The sequence below is a fragment of the Pocillopora verrucosa genome, chromosome 6 (assembly GCF_036669915.1).
Source record: "Pocillopora verrucosa isolate sample1 chromosome 6, ASM3666991v2, whole genome shotgun sequence".
Lineage (NCBI taxonomy): Eukaryota > Metazoa > Cnidaria > Anthozoa > Scleractinia > Pocilloporidae > Pocillopora > Pocillopora verrucosa.
In genome coordinates this window covers 7,230,373-7,245,263 of record NC_089317.1, presented here as the reverse complement: position 1 = coordinate 7,245,263, position 14,891 = coordinate 7,230,373, and the positions used below count along the sequence as shown (strand labels likewise).

Below are 14,891 nucleotides of genomic sequence, written 5' to 3'. Positions count from 1 at the left end.
CTACTATTTGTTTTGCAAATCACTCCGAGCGAGTTGTTCTCCGGGAGGTTGAGAAATTTCATTCTGGTTTTTAAAACGCCAGAATTCAGAATCCATGCGTGTAAAAGCGGACTGAAACGAAGTGAAAAGCAAATAAAGCATTCTTTTCGGGATGAAGTTCTGTGAGATCCTCCCTAACAAAAATTATGGACGGATTCACGTGAGAGACCGTTTGGAAGAAACGGATCAGCATGAAAGCAATCAAAAGCCTTCCTATGTAACAGATCGATCGAAAGTGTCGGTGCATTGTAGGATTAAAATCTCTAAATAATGGATTCAAGCGGTTTGCGCAAGGTTTTCCTGAAATTGCTGATTATTGCGAAGGCACGAATAAACGATGGTTTTTGCTACATCGGTTGGGATCTTGACCGGTATAAATTGGCGAGGCCATTATTACGATTACACAATCCTCGCTGGTCATCGAAAGATGATAAACTTAAGGTTGGAGATACACATTTATTCAAAGAAGTCAGCTTTCAACCTGCATGAAAGCGGTCCTTAGCCTCATTGCACCGACGATGTTCACGTAAAACACTGTGAAAGCAATCAACACGAGGCGAGCAAAGTTTATGAAGGTGAATTGTTCACAATTTAATTGACACAGAGCCACGGAACTGTAAAAAAGGTCTTCGGCATTATGGATCCAATCAACGGGAAACTTTTCTCCGAACGTACCCAATGCCCATCTGATTGCCCTTTGATTCAGAGATATCAATTTTGTCGAAATCCTCGTTGGACAGAAAACAAAACTTGGAATCCAAATATTACCCCAAGCAATTGCAAAACTCACCAAAATTTGCTTGTCAAATTTGATCCAAAAAATAGAACTTGTTATACTGACAAGCGGATATAAAGTGACCTTTTATTAGTCTAAAATCAAAGATATGTTATAAATCAAATAAAAAAGTCAGAATTTTAAATCTTTATAGTTTTACACGAATATATTTTCAAAGGCTTAAACATTTTTTTCCAGTCCAATAATTTGCTGTGTTCGTCTTGGATATGTAAACTCACGAGAACTTGATCAAAGGCTTTTTCCCTCTGATGGTTGGAGGAGTCCATGCAATACTGTTACCTCCTCTTTCGTGGCCAATTTTGCTGGATGACGCCAAAAAAGAACATAGGCATGTCTTGACTGACCTTTTTTGCTTACCATCTTAAAATTTACTAGCTCCCAGTCTTTCTTGCGCGGCCGAGGGTTTCGCGAGAGATTAGCACTACATTAACAAAGGGAACGATGAGAAACGAAGAAAAATCTTTTTACACGCGGACCTCTCGAGCACTACCTAAATATCTCAAATAAGAGAGACAACTGCGAACCAGTCAGCCTCAGAATGGCATGGGATCATTCGCACTTTCCCAGCAGACAACATCATTTATACCCAGTGCAGGGCGAGTTACTAACGGGTCCATTCTTCCATCATACAAACCGAACACACCTCCTGTTGGAAAATAAGACACACCCTATCAGACGTGTGCGAAACTCGCATTATATAACAATGTTACAAATCAGGTCTCGCCATTTTCAAAGGAGTGGTAATACCATCCTCTAAGCGATATATGAACGTTTATCACCTGTGGATGTTGTCGTATTCAGTCTTCCATCAAAAGATATATGTTATCAGAAGTTTTGGTGTGTACTTTCGGTAACTATTTTTATCAGTCGTGGCATATTTTGACGATCCCGCAAGGCGAGACAAAATACAAACTATGAGTAAATATACCCAGCGATACCACACACCAAAACGTCTAATAAGTTATTTATTGCTCAACTGCTTTATTTCATGGCCATTTTTCAAAAAGTGGGAAAAGCGACGCAGGTAGAGAAGTGCAGCACGCGCAGCCAGCCGATTAAACAAGTTTTTTTACATTACAAAATAACCAAATGTACAATATCACAGGAAATTTTCACTCGATTCGCACGTTGTTTGTACTCTACTAAGTGCAATTGAATAATAATGAGCAATTATTTAATGAGGTTGAGCATAATATCATAAATTATCAATGTCGGGGTCTGAGTTATCCGCCGAAGCCGAAGGCCGAGGCAGATAACACAGATGCCAGGTTTAATAATTTACAATATCATGCTAAAAACCAAATTCAATAACTGATTCATCATACAATTTTGGAAACAATTTGCAGAAGAAGAATCTTCTCTCTGATTTTGCAAGAGTTTGAGAACACTACACGGACGAGGGGCTTGGAAACTAGGCATAATTTAAACGCGACATGAGAACCCAATATCTGCTATTGGATATGGACTGTATCCTATGGACCAATCAGAGTCCTCATAGTCAGTCTAATGTATAATATTTTGCTTCCACGCGAAAGAAAGTACATGCTACATGCAACTGTAGTACAAGTTACGAACTACTGATACTTCTACGAGGGATCAAAAATGGGGTCTCAAGTTTGCAATTTACGTACCAGGTTGAGAAAAATATCATGATATACACAATTAAGCCAGCACAACCACGCATGAGCAGAATATCATTTGCAGGGAAAAACGCAGTTCTAAGGGATTACCTTTGAGAAAACATTATTTTCAAGGTATGTGGGCTCTTTGTCAAAGGGAAGGAAGGAGATATTTATTAAATGATGATGTTGAGAAATTGTACCCACCAGTATGAATATAAAGTATTCTGTGACCCTTAAATCGCCCTGGGTTGGTGTTCATCTCGTGTAGCATTCCTCTGATGGCTTTGACGTTGTACACGGGGTCCACCATAATACCAGTTGTTCTGGATATCTTCACAATGTCCTCTTCATTAACCGATAAAAAGATTTCAGGGTTCGTAAGGTGCAAATTCGAATGTAAATGGTTAAGAAAAATTTAGATCATGTTTTCATTTGGTAATCAAGCAATTTCGAATGAATCCTGGAATAAATAAACAATAAATTTTAATAATTGTAGCTATATTATCCATTATTATTGCATAAACCTGTGGTATAATTGGGGGGGGGGAGAGTGGGGGCAGGTAAACTTTGTGGTTTGGAACATCATTGAGTGATCATTCCTTCTACATTGTAAACAAATACACTGATCCCTTGTTAACAGAGCACATGTCATTTAAACTTTCAGCAATAAAATTTCAGCTTTTAACTCGCACTGAATTAAATCAAAATACTGTCAGCCAAAGAGCATTCTGAAAACAAATTTTCCATGCTTAACATTAGCAAAGGAACAAGAGGCAATGAGAGGCATGATTTCTTATGTTTTCATGTTTTGAAAAGGTTGTTTACTGATAGATAGAAACAACTCTCTTCAACTTGCATTTCATTCCAGTACCAAAATAAGCAGGTTATCATGTAACATATGTAGAAGACTACAAGAAATCCATCCTTTTGGGCAAAGTCTATGAAAGTTGTGTGACTCAAAAAAAAAAAAGATCAGTGAAGGTAAGTGCGCTGCTAGGAGCTTACGTCAACCTTTTTCATTGTTTTTTTTTTCTTTTTGCCCAACAGACTTCTCTGAAAAAGGAGGGACTGCTTGACTACTAGTCCTATTATGAAGAAACCAAAATCTGCAAACTAACTCTTCTTCAGTGGATTTGCCATAGCTCTTTCCCTTGTATCCATCAATAATATCAATTATTTCTTCTGCTAGAACATTTAGCCCACCTATTTGAAGGTCTTCATTGATTTTCTGGTAAAAATATGGTGCATCATCACACACGTTCACTGCATGACATCTATGAATAAATGACAATGATGTTACTATTACAGGTCTCAATTAGTCTCCAGTGTTCAAAGAAAACAAGGGGAAACTTTTAGAAAGATAGAAAGGCCTGTGAGAAATTCTCAAGAGGCACAATCTCTTTGGCTTAAATCTTCAGCATGTATAGCTTAGGTAGTTGCAGAAATTTTTTATCAGCCTATAGGTTGGTAAGCTTTTTCATGATGTTCCCCAGCATGATATAGTTTGTCAGGGGTTCCTGAAAGGTGATACAGCATTTCAGTGGCAACTATAACAAAAAACTCCAATGTGATTAGTTATCACCAGCCCAATTTAAGCACTAATAGGACACTGCATGTGTCATGCCTCTTACTGAACAGTGTAACAGGACAGTTGACATGTCATGCCTATATGAGTGGACAGCATGTGTCATGTGCACACCCTGTTACAAAAACGCATAACCAATACATCTGGTTTCTTTCTCAAATTTTGTCATAGTTTTGATTAATTGGTAACAGGATTTTGTGTTAACATTAACATATTTGACTCCCACTTCACAGTCATCTGATTGTATTAATCACTTGTAAGATTATAGACTGAATTGAATTCCACTCAGTCCTATGATTATTATTATTATTATTTATCCTAAGACCAGTAAATCCCTGGATGTAAATTCAATGAAAAACATTGTAAAAAATCAAATCCTTTAGATGAAGAAAAGCAGTAGTGGCAGTGGCACCATAAATAACAGCAGAGCTCTATATATGGCCTCCCAAGATGCAAACAGCAAAACGAAAGAAGACAAAGAGTGCTGGTCAAATGATAAAATCCCTAATGACTAAGTGAAGACAAGCCAGATTGGGAAACATTTGGCCTCTGGGCATAATGAACAGATTGGTCAGAGAGAGGTCTATATGTTATGACCTTGAGACAAATATTTCCTTGTCCAACCCTCCCACACAGTCAATAAAAAAATATCAATATTTCTATTTAGAGCGTACTTGAGTTTTGATCCTGTTAGATAGTTACCAATGGCAATTCCTGATGCCCCTCCACCACTGCCAACTGTAACAACAATGTCATCAAAATTCTCCAGCACATTCTGAAACAAACAAAGCCAACATTTTGAAAGATATCCAGAAAAAAATCTTTTAACAAAAAGGCTTTTTTGTGATCAGTGTTTAACTGCATTCATGACTTCTTGACCAGAAATGCACAAAATGAACACACAATACAAAAAAAGCCTGTAATTTTACCTGATCTATCATTTCTTGAAATGCTGTTAAGTAACCAAACATCCCCATGTAAGAGGGGCCTCCAACTTCAATCAGATAAGCTGATGAACCCTGTTCCTCCCCGGAAAAAAAAAACAGACAAAGTCAGCAGGAAGGAACTGGGTCAAAATAACTTAGCCCATCAAAAATTAGTTCAAGAATTCTCCAATATCAGTGCTACCTTCTTTACTCACTGTATAATAATTATAATAACAACTCTCTTGAGTTTTCTTAGCATTTCCTGAGAGTCACATGACAGAACGGAATCTATCGGTCTCCTGTGTGGGTTATATAATCTCCTGGCCAACAAGAAATTTGGAATCCAGTGTTCTCCTTTCCAGGCAGTAACCAGTAACATTTACCACCTGTAGTACCTCTTATTACCCTTTGAAATTGCTTGGAATTCTTGAAAATTCAACAGGTAACAGGATTGCTTTACCAGTTTGAAAATTCATTTTACCTGTCACGCTTAAAATAAAGGAGAACACTGGGAATCACTTTAAAATAGGGAAACCGTAGAAAAAATTTACCTCCATTACAAATTAATTAGGTGTGTTATTCCCTAGGAGTGATTAGCATCTAATTTCTCCAAACAATATCATCCCCAATTTACACTTTCAACAGGAGTGAGGCTAAGGGTGACTTTGTTATGATACAAACCTTGCTACTTTTCCAATGTAAATTGCATTGTTGTTAAGCTAACTAGGTATTGGTCTCTATCACAACAAGGTCACCTTCAGCCTCACTCCAAATCAAAGGCTTGGCAACTAAGTACAGACCTGTATAATGGCCTATTAAACATCTCAAGATTTCTGACTCTCTAAGATTAGCACCTAAAAGGCTGCATTGTAGATATGACTTGATTTTCAATTCCTTTAAAAGGAACCAACTTGAGAGCCAATAGCAGCTCCTGTAATATTTTTGCTCACCTTCATGTTTTAGAAGATGCACTAGGGTGGCAGCCATCATGATTTTTCATCAGTGTACACCCCAAAGATGGTACTATTCAACTAAAATGTCCCAGGCATTGCAGTAAATTCATGCAGTTTTTTTTAAACCTTTCAAGCAAGTTCTGCCAGTGAGATCTATCCCTACATCTAAACCTGTTACTAGTAAATTAATACACAGTAAATTCCACTGTAAAATGGCTGCAACACAAATTTCTTCAAAAGAATTTCAATATTTTCATTGACAATTATAATACAATGAGCTGCTTCATTACTGTCACTTGGTGATAGCTCTGTCTAAAATCAAAGCCTAATGTCAGTTTGAGGTAGAATACTTTTAATGATTGCAACCATAGAGGTGCCAGCTCTCTAGGTTTTACAGTTCTCTGACCTTTTACTTACAATTTTTCAGACATTATCTCCATCATTTGTTTAAGGCTAGATTTGTACTGAAGCTGAGGAACAACAATAATTTGACTTCCAACCAATTTGTTTAAAAACAGGTTTCCTTTACAACCATTATCCATGGTCTGCATGAAGAAAAAAAGATCAAATGAAAATTTCAATAAGTTTGCTAACTTTCTTAAAATTTAGCCATCTATGTGAAGCAAAATTGGTGCCCTTCTTCCTTTGAAATGAGCAACATTAGAGTAAAGATTGAACTTCTGTTAGCAGCCTATTATGCAGTTTTTCCTGTCTGCTTCAAATCTCAAAGAAACATATGCTCAACTATAATATGTGACAATGCAGTCGTGAATCTTCTCATCTCATCTTTGTATGAGTCCACTATTCAATGCAATGTGAGGAGCTTCTATTTCACAAACAGATTCCATCTTTGCAAATAAAAAAAAACAAAGATTGTAGGTTTTGAGCTTGGCAAAGAAATATAGAAAGATGCTTTTCATCTTGTTGTGAGCGTGGTAAAAGAAAAAGTTCCGAGATTCCATGTTGTTGTGTGTTTGTTAAGTTATCGTTAGTGATAGATCACATTGGTATCACTCTTTGTCTGATTGCCAATAACATGTGCTTAGGGGTAACTGATCTTTGATCATGACTCAAGCAGCTTAAAATCTTCTGCATCAGTTCTTTCTTAAAAAGTTTAAAGTAAATTAAATACCTGCCTGTTCAGGACTTCTTAAGAACAGGTAACAATCCAAACCAAGTTGTCTCGCAGCAACTGCAGTGCTTCTGCAATGATTGGACTGGATTCCACCACATGTAAATATTGTGTCACAGTTCTTATCCAGACTACATCAGCCAACAAAAACTCCAGCTTACAAACCTAAAACAGCATTGCCATAGTCAAATGAGACAAGCACAATTTAAGGTTACTCAGCAGTTGAGGATGCACTTAACCCTTTACACACTCAAATCAGTTTACATATTCTCCATACTGTTCTGTATACATTTCCTAAGGTGCTGGCAAGGAGAATTTGTCTAACAATCAAGAGCTTCTTAAGTGGGTGATCATTTTCTTTATTCCCATAACCTTAATATGTGATCAAGGCATGATTTGTAAGAAGAAATTAGACACCAGTCACTCAAAGGGTTAGTAAGATAAAGATATGAGATGACTTTGACCACAGGTACAGACACAATTGAAGCTACGCATTTCCATATAATTATGGTCATTTTACTCAGATGATTGCAAAGTTATATCATATTATTGTCATTTGCATTAGAACTGCTATACTCTCTTTTGCATTTGTTTTAGCATAACATCAGCTTCCACATTGCAATATTTTCAAACAATAGTGCTCATACACAGATTTTCATCGCTCACATGCAAAATTCTAAGTTGAACCATCTTCAGCTGTCTCTTGATTGAGACCCTCAGCTATACAAAAAATATCATAAGCTGTAAAGACTTAAATTTGAGAGAATAAAAACTTGAAAACCAAAGTAGCAGTCACTAAAAAAAATGTCTGTACTCTCAAAAAAGGCTGGCAAAAATGTAACCCCTGTGAGCTTCCTCTCTATTTGATGTGAGCAGTTTAATTAGTACATAACATATTTATTATTTATTCAAATGAATGCTACCCTTGAATAAATGCTGAATCATGATGTGATCAATGCTTCAATCACAGTTGGAAATTTTAAGTGAACCAGACACATCCTTTTGAATGTACCAGTTCTGATGCAAAATTGGGAATTTTAGAATGATATAAACAATACTCTTTGACAAGCACAAAAACATTTTTCTGCTCTTTAAAATTAAAATGGTCAGTTACCATACTATTGTTTGCAAGAAACAAATTGGATAATTAAAAAACACTGCCCTTGTATAAATGTCACTGTAGAATAAACACCACCCTAGAATAATTGCCAAACTCGAATCATGAAAAATTTAATAAACCCCACTGTGTTTGAATAAATATGGTATGTGTCATCTTCCACTGACTAGCACAGTCCCCTTGCGAAATGGCTCTTGGAATTCCTAGGAATTCCTAGGATTTTCCTAGGAATTCCTAGGAATTTATTCCTAGGAATTCCTAGGAATAAAGGTGTGAATTTTCACGGTAAATTCGGACTGGGAATTCCTAGGAATTCCTAGGAATTCCCAACCATAACAACTCTGGTTCTAAAAACCTTGAAATTCCTAGAAATTCCCAGAAATTCCCAGAAATTCCCAGAAATTCCCAGAAATTCCAAGTTTATAGCCAACAGGACTTGGAATTCCTAGGAATTCCTAGGAATTCCAACTCAGAGAACCAATGACTTTCCCTGAAAAGCTGTAAATCTAAAAAATTCCTAGGAATTTCTGGGAATTTCTGGGAATTTCTGGGAATTTCTGGGAATTTTTGGGAATTTTTAGGAATGTTTAAGAATTACTGGGAATTTTAAGCAAAAATTTGAGGCTAATGATATAAAATAAATACTTTAAATTAAAAAAAACCCAGCTAAAATCAAGTATTCAATGAAATTTATTTAGAAGCTTAATTAAGGCTTACATGTAAAATATTTTTTATTAATTAACATCAATGTGTGGTAATATTAGGATGGAATTTGATTTATTTTTCTTTTCTTGAAAACTTCATACGGATTAATCCTCAATTACAGCTATTCATATAAAATAGTTCTAATCAATCATTAAATTTGGTTTGACACAAATTGTGAATAAAATCTGTTGATTCTTTTCCATAAAATACAATATCTTTAGTTATATTTGAAAACCAAGCACTCTTGGGAGTGAAGGGGCTAATTACAGACAAATAAAATTGATTTTTTGATTAAAATCTTGTTGTAACTGTAACAATAAATTAGAATGAAGTTATCCTAAACTGCAAACTTAGCTGCTGTTTGTACTGTTTGTATTTTTTTTCCTGGGCTCACAATGAGTTGGCCTTGAATGAGGTTGTCAACAAGAACCTTGACCATTTTGTATCTGGATTCCTTGACATCTGAATTTGAAAAAAAATTATATATTAAAATATGTATATTTAAAGCTCAGACCAGGCTTTTAAGATGGCTATGAGGAAAAGGGCATTCATTGGATTCTCAAATTGAGAAATCTCTGTTATATTGAGTGACTTTTATATTAGAGTTAGTACATCTCTCTCATGGATTTTACTAAAAAAGGGCTGAATACATTATTTTGTTTTTACCAAGGAGGGCTTCTTTATGTACTAAGGTTTGTTTAATAACAGTTCCTATTATGAATCCTGAATGTTCCCAAACGTGACTAGAGGAATCTTGAAACCTTACTGATAGGTTTATTTCATTGTAAAGCATAAGCTTAAGAAACTGCGGCATGCAAGTGACCGATTCGATTCTCAGAATTATTCTAGTTTCAGTTGCGCCGAGCGTTATGTAAGCTTAATTCAACCCGCTACATCTATTCTTTTATAAGATTTTGATCACGTAACGAATATCGCAATTTTTACTCACCACAAGCTTTCAAAATCGTAGCTTTACAGATGGCCACTCGACCCTTGTTTGTACCAGTCAATATGTCAACTGTTGTCCCTTCTTTTAACTCCACGGCGCCAACGACTTTCTTTTCTTTTACAACACTCACGCTATTCTCGTTTTCCCATTGAACCACAATAAAAGCTATCTTTAGAAATGTTATATTAAGCAAAACAGTTGAGAAAAGCGATCAACCGATCCAAAGTACATTCAAAGATGAGCGCCAAATAGAGTCTTCTTTGTTTCCGATCACGGGTATGATCACGTGGATCTTTTAGGACCTGTCATTGGTTAGCAAAGTGAATCCGCTGGCTTGTCGATTGCAGTGTTAAGAGAAGCGCTTAACTTTATTCTGACTTCTCCGACCGGTTCTCTGCTTCTAGAAGATAGATAGCTTGGTGATATAAATAAAGATGTGAGCTCACTCTATGTAGAAATAATCGAAAAGAATCGATCGTATTACAAATGCACGATTTGTGGCCGAAAGTTGTCGAGGAAACAAAGACTCGAAACTCACTTGAGTTGTGTTAATGGCAAAGGTGAGAAATAACACAAACCAATCACAGTTTTGAATGCGACTACAAATCGTCTTTTACCCTCATATTTATAAAAGAAGGATACCACATTCGGAAGCATAAGAGATACATAGATGATCCCAGTCTACCAGTACCTAAATCTACAAAGCTTGACCGTAGCAAGCGTTCAGCAACACGTTCCAACACCGCCATCTCGATTCCTCAGTCAGTCGTTTCCACTGAACTTAAAGCAGTATTGACAACAGAGTAGAGTGCGTCTTACAAAGGAGAAACATTTGTACAAGAGACAGGAGTAGCTATATGCGATTACAGAGGTGCGTTGGAATTCTGGTCCACAAATAGTTATGCACTGCCCGAAGTATAAAACAATCTTGTTGATAGCTGACAGACAGAGAAGAACAACAAGTAAACCTAAGAGCTGTTATTATTGAAGTGTGACTATCACTTTTCATTTTTATATAAAGAAGGACTTGTAATTTGCACCAAAAATAAAAAGATGTAATATTTTTTTGGGAGATCCAGTGATTGGGACATTTAAGAAATTAAGTTATGAAAGGAAACTTGGTTGGTACTTCTCACTACTAACAAGTCTTGTTGACAAATATTTTCAGATCAGAGTTTCAAATAAAGTAAATTGAAGACGTCATATAAAAAGGTGTTTTTCCTTTAAGGGAACATTGACTACCTCTGTCTTGTCTGCATGCCAAATGTTTGCAAAGTGTGTGGATGATCCACAAGTATTGGAACTCTTACAAAACATTTTTGTAAGAGTTCCAATACTTGTGGATCATCTGCACACTTTGCAAACATTTGGCATGCAGACAAGACAGAGGTAGTCAATGTTCCCCTTTTCTTACAAAAATGTTTTGTAAGAATAAAAACAGCAAAACAAATTACAGCAATTAGTCATGAAAATAGAGCAAAAAACTGAAAAAAAAAGCAGCAACAACAATCATGAAAAAAGAAAGATTAATTAGGTGTTGAATTTGTTTGTCTAAGGCATGAAATTTCTACTAAAAGTATTGTCAACAAAAAGTCTCTGACAGCATTTGAGGCAACTGAGCTTGACTGTTCCAAGGTTTTCTAACAAAGGCAACCAGTAATGTAGGTTTGGGAAGTAAGATAACAATGTAATTATTGTTAATTATTGTGGAAGTTGGCAATTTCCATTTAACATAACTGACAGCTGGTTCATGAGATAATCCATATTAATGTAAAGATTTACTAAAACTTAGTTTGAGTAATAAATTTCATGATTTTTAAGTTATAAACATGTACATGTATGTATATCTCTTGGTAAGTTTTGTATAGCATACCTTTTATTGAGCCAAAGTTTTAAGCCTCTGAAATTACTCTTTTTCTTAAAACCTTCACATTCAAGGTATTGAGAATTTCTTAGAATTTATGTGGACCTCAGGGTATTAAAATTGCCTCAAATTCAATTCCCAGAAATTCCCAAGAGTTCCACACTTCTTAAATTATAGGTAGTTTGTAAAGCTGAGAATTCCTAGGAATTCCTAGGGATTCCAAGTCCTCACAAAACTGGAGTCTTCCTTTCCCAGAAATTCCCAGTAATTCCAAGCTTTTTAAATCAGAGTTAATTTGCATAGTTGGGAATTTTTGAGAATTCCTAGGAATTCCTAGGAATTCCTAGGAATTTTTAGGAATTCCTAGGAATTCCTAGAAATTCCCAGAAAACTGGGAATTCGGTTTGTAAGGGTCATTTGCATAATTGGGAATTTTTGAGAATTCCTAGGAATTCCTAGGAATTCCCAGAAAACTGGGAATTCAGTTCGCAAGGGTCAGTGGATGCCAAACAAACTGTTGTCTTGTTTTCCTACTGAACTTAAAAAAGAGTTCTTCTTTAAACTACAGGCATTCCAAATAAATTGTGCAACCTCTTGCTGGATCTCCTGTGGCTGCACCAACCTCATCTTACTAAGCTCACTTATTGTTGATGAAGATAATGCCACATCTTAACATTTATTAATTAAAAATGTTGATCAAGAACTGAATTCCAAGCTGTGTACCTTGTTTCCAGACAGAGTGCTTCCTGTAATGTCATCCCTTTTAATAAATAATGAAAACTCTTTTGGGAGAGTGGGAAGATTCCACTGATGTATTGGAGTATCACGCTGAGCAAGCTACAAAACAAAAATACTTTAAGTTCCATCAGAACCACTTAAAAGAGAACACATAAATTATATATGTTCCGATCTACAATAGATCTTTCCTTGTTAACATAAATTTTTCCATGGCCTACAAAAATGTTTGAGATCCAAGTACTAGAGGTTTTAGATAATAAACTTGATATTACTTTCCTTTTGTTCTATTGGTGAGAAGTTAGTCAGTCGCATGCTGACTGCAGACCAGTACAGTGGTCTCTGTTCATAAATGCTCAGAACAAGAATAAGGGGGTATACGTCTTAGATACATTTTTTACATTTTTCCGGGGGAGAATGCCTCCTTACATACCCCCCCCCCCCCACCCCCGATGCGTGATGGCCGAGCGCGGCATTACACTCGATGGATATGTGGTCGAACGTTTCACCCTTTACCAGATGTCAAACTTGAGAGCTCTGAGTAAAGCTTTTTTCATATTACCTTACCTTAACGTAGTATCGTGGAATATTTTTCAGCTTGGAGGCCCATTTTGGGGGCTTGTAGTGGTGAAGTTGAGTTAGCTTGTTTATGCCACGAAGAAGATTCCTACTCATTCTCGAAGAAAGTAGACACTACCAGCCGAAGTTCAATAACCAAAATCATACCATATATTGAAAAATTCGGTTACAAATTGATACGATTTTGCGACATTTCGTCGTTGCTCGTGATCGAGTTTGATTGATGTCAGCGGACTTTGGAAGACAAAATATGTATCATGTAAGAAAGCCTCAAAATTCTATTACCTCTTATCGAGCTTGAGATGCCTGTGGTAAGGAGTCCTGGTACTTGTTATCATCCTCAAGTCAAAATATGGCTTAATTCATTTAGGGGAGTGGGGGAGGTGCTTTGCCCTCCTTCCCTCCCCCTGTCTTTTCTCAGATAATTCTCTTTTAAGTGTATCACCTAAAAATCTTACAATTCAGATTTACGAAAACGCGCGATTACGAGGAATCTTTACATGCATAGTGTAAATCTTTCCCAGCGCCAGATAATCCCTTCTAAAGGCCTTCCCTTCTTTACCGAGCCCGCTATACGCGAAAAAAGAGCAACGGTATAAGCTAATTCACGTAAGGTGCACAGAAATGTTTACCAGCCCTACTCCCGGCGTACCTCCTTATAAACACTTACAACGCCCCTGTGTCATGATCTTTTAAATTTGCTAAAAACAAAGTGATTGGCTTCTGATCTCAATAATACGCAGCTCCTTTAAACCAGTCACCCAATTATTTTAGCTGCAAGATCAAGCGATCTGACGTTATCTTACACAGCATGTCAAACAATGAAATTCATCGTACCCATTTTCTGTGTACTAAACCCTTTAACTCCGATGAGTGACCAAGACAGAACTTCTCCTGACAATATCACTACAATATCAATACAATATCAATACAATATCAATACAACATCAATACAATATCAATACAATATCAAACAGACAAGCGATGAGAATAAAGAAAAGTATCAATTAAGAAATTATTAGTTGAAAAAATACCCAATTCTCCGTACTAACTTCATAAGAATTTTGTGGCACACAGTAAGGAGAATTAATAATGAGATCTTGTGAGTAAAAGGGTTGGCGGATCAGACACATCTTCAAATGTTAACCCTTTACAACCTAACATCAATATGTATATTCTCCATACTGTTAGCTAAACATTTCCCAAGGTTCTGACAAGGAGAATTTGTTTAACAATCAAGAGTTTCTGAAATTGGTGATCACTTGCCTAATTCTCATTACTTTTGACTTTGATTCAGTTGTGGCACTGTCAGGAGAAATTATGCACCAGTCCCTCTTAGCTTGAATCCTACGCATCGCAGTGCGTTCACCAGACTTCGTAAAGCATATCAGACAAAACTTGCCTTTTTTAAAGTGTTTTTGTTCTTTGTTGAACTGCTTCTGGCTTCCACCCCACCAGATATCTTTGCATTGTAGATCACAAGCTTTTCTACATTAAAAACGTTTACGGAAAAAAAAGCAAATCTGCTTTCTACTTTGAAGTCAATTAGTCAGTTTGAGCAATCAGCTGCGCTTCAGGAGTACAAAAGCTTTTAAATAGTAAGCTGTTTGTTACCGTAAATTTTGCATAGCTAAAAGCCCCCAGGGTAGAATATATTGTGTTGTGCCAGCGGACAATGGTTGACTGTTCAAAACAACTCTTATTTGACGGAAACTGTTAATTGCAACTCTATTGTGTGGTCTTCTTTGTTTTTATTCTTCCAGCTTGGTCCTGACGCAATTATATTTCTCTTTTATGTTTCTTCAATTGCGGGTAAACTAATTTTTTTTAAATTATAACCTCGAGGCTATTTCACAGGCGACCGTGAAATAATTTCTTTAGGAGCAGAC

The 14,891-nt window shown here is 36.3% G+C and overlaps 1 protein-coding gene across 1 annotated transcript; it reads right to left on the bottom strand.

Moving 5' to 3' along the window:
• Positions 1–893: 893 nt before the first annotated feature.
• Positions 894–13,222, bottom strand: LOC131790157 (uncharacterized). Its single transcript, XM_066168553.1, has 9 exons — positions 12,991–13,222; positions 12,412–12,525; positions 7,054–7,218; positions 5,919–6,466; positions 4,972–5,061; positions 4,717–4,817; positions 3,661–3,731; positions 2,662–2,802; positions 894–1,481 (listed from the first exon to the last, which is right to left on the bottom strand). Exons 4-9 carry the CDS (start codon positions 5,922–5,924, stop codon positions 1,369–1,371), a joined length of 522 nt encoding a protein of 173 aa, XP_066024650.1. The 5' UTR covers positions 5,925–6,466; positions 7,054–7,218; positions 12,412–12,525; positions 12,991–13,222; the 3' UTR covers positions 894–1,368.
• Positions 13,223–14,891: the final 1,669 nt, after the last annotated feature.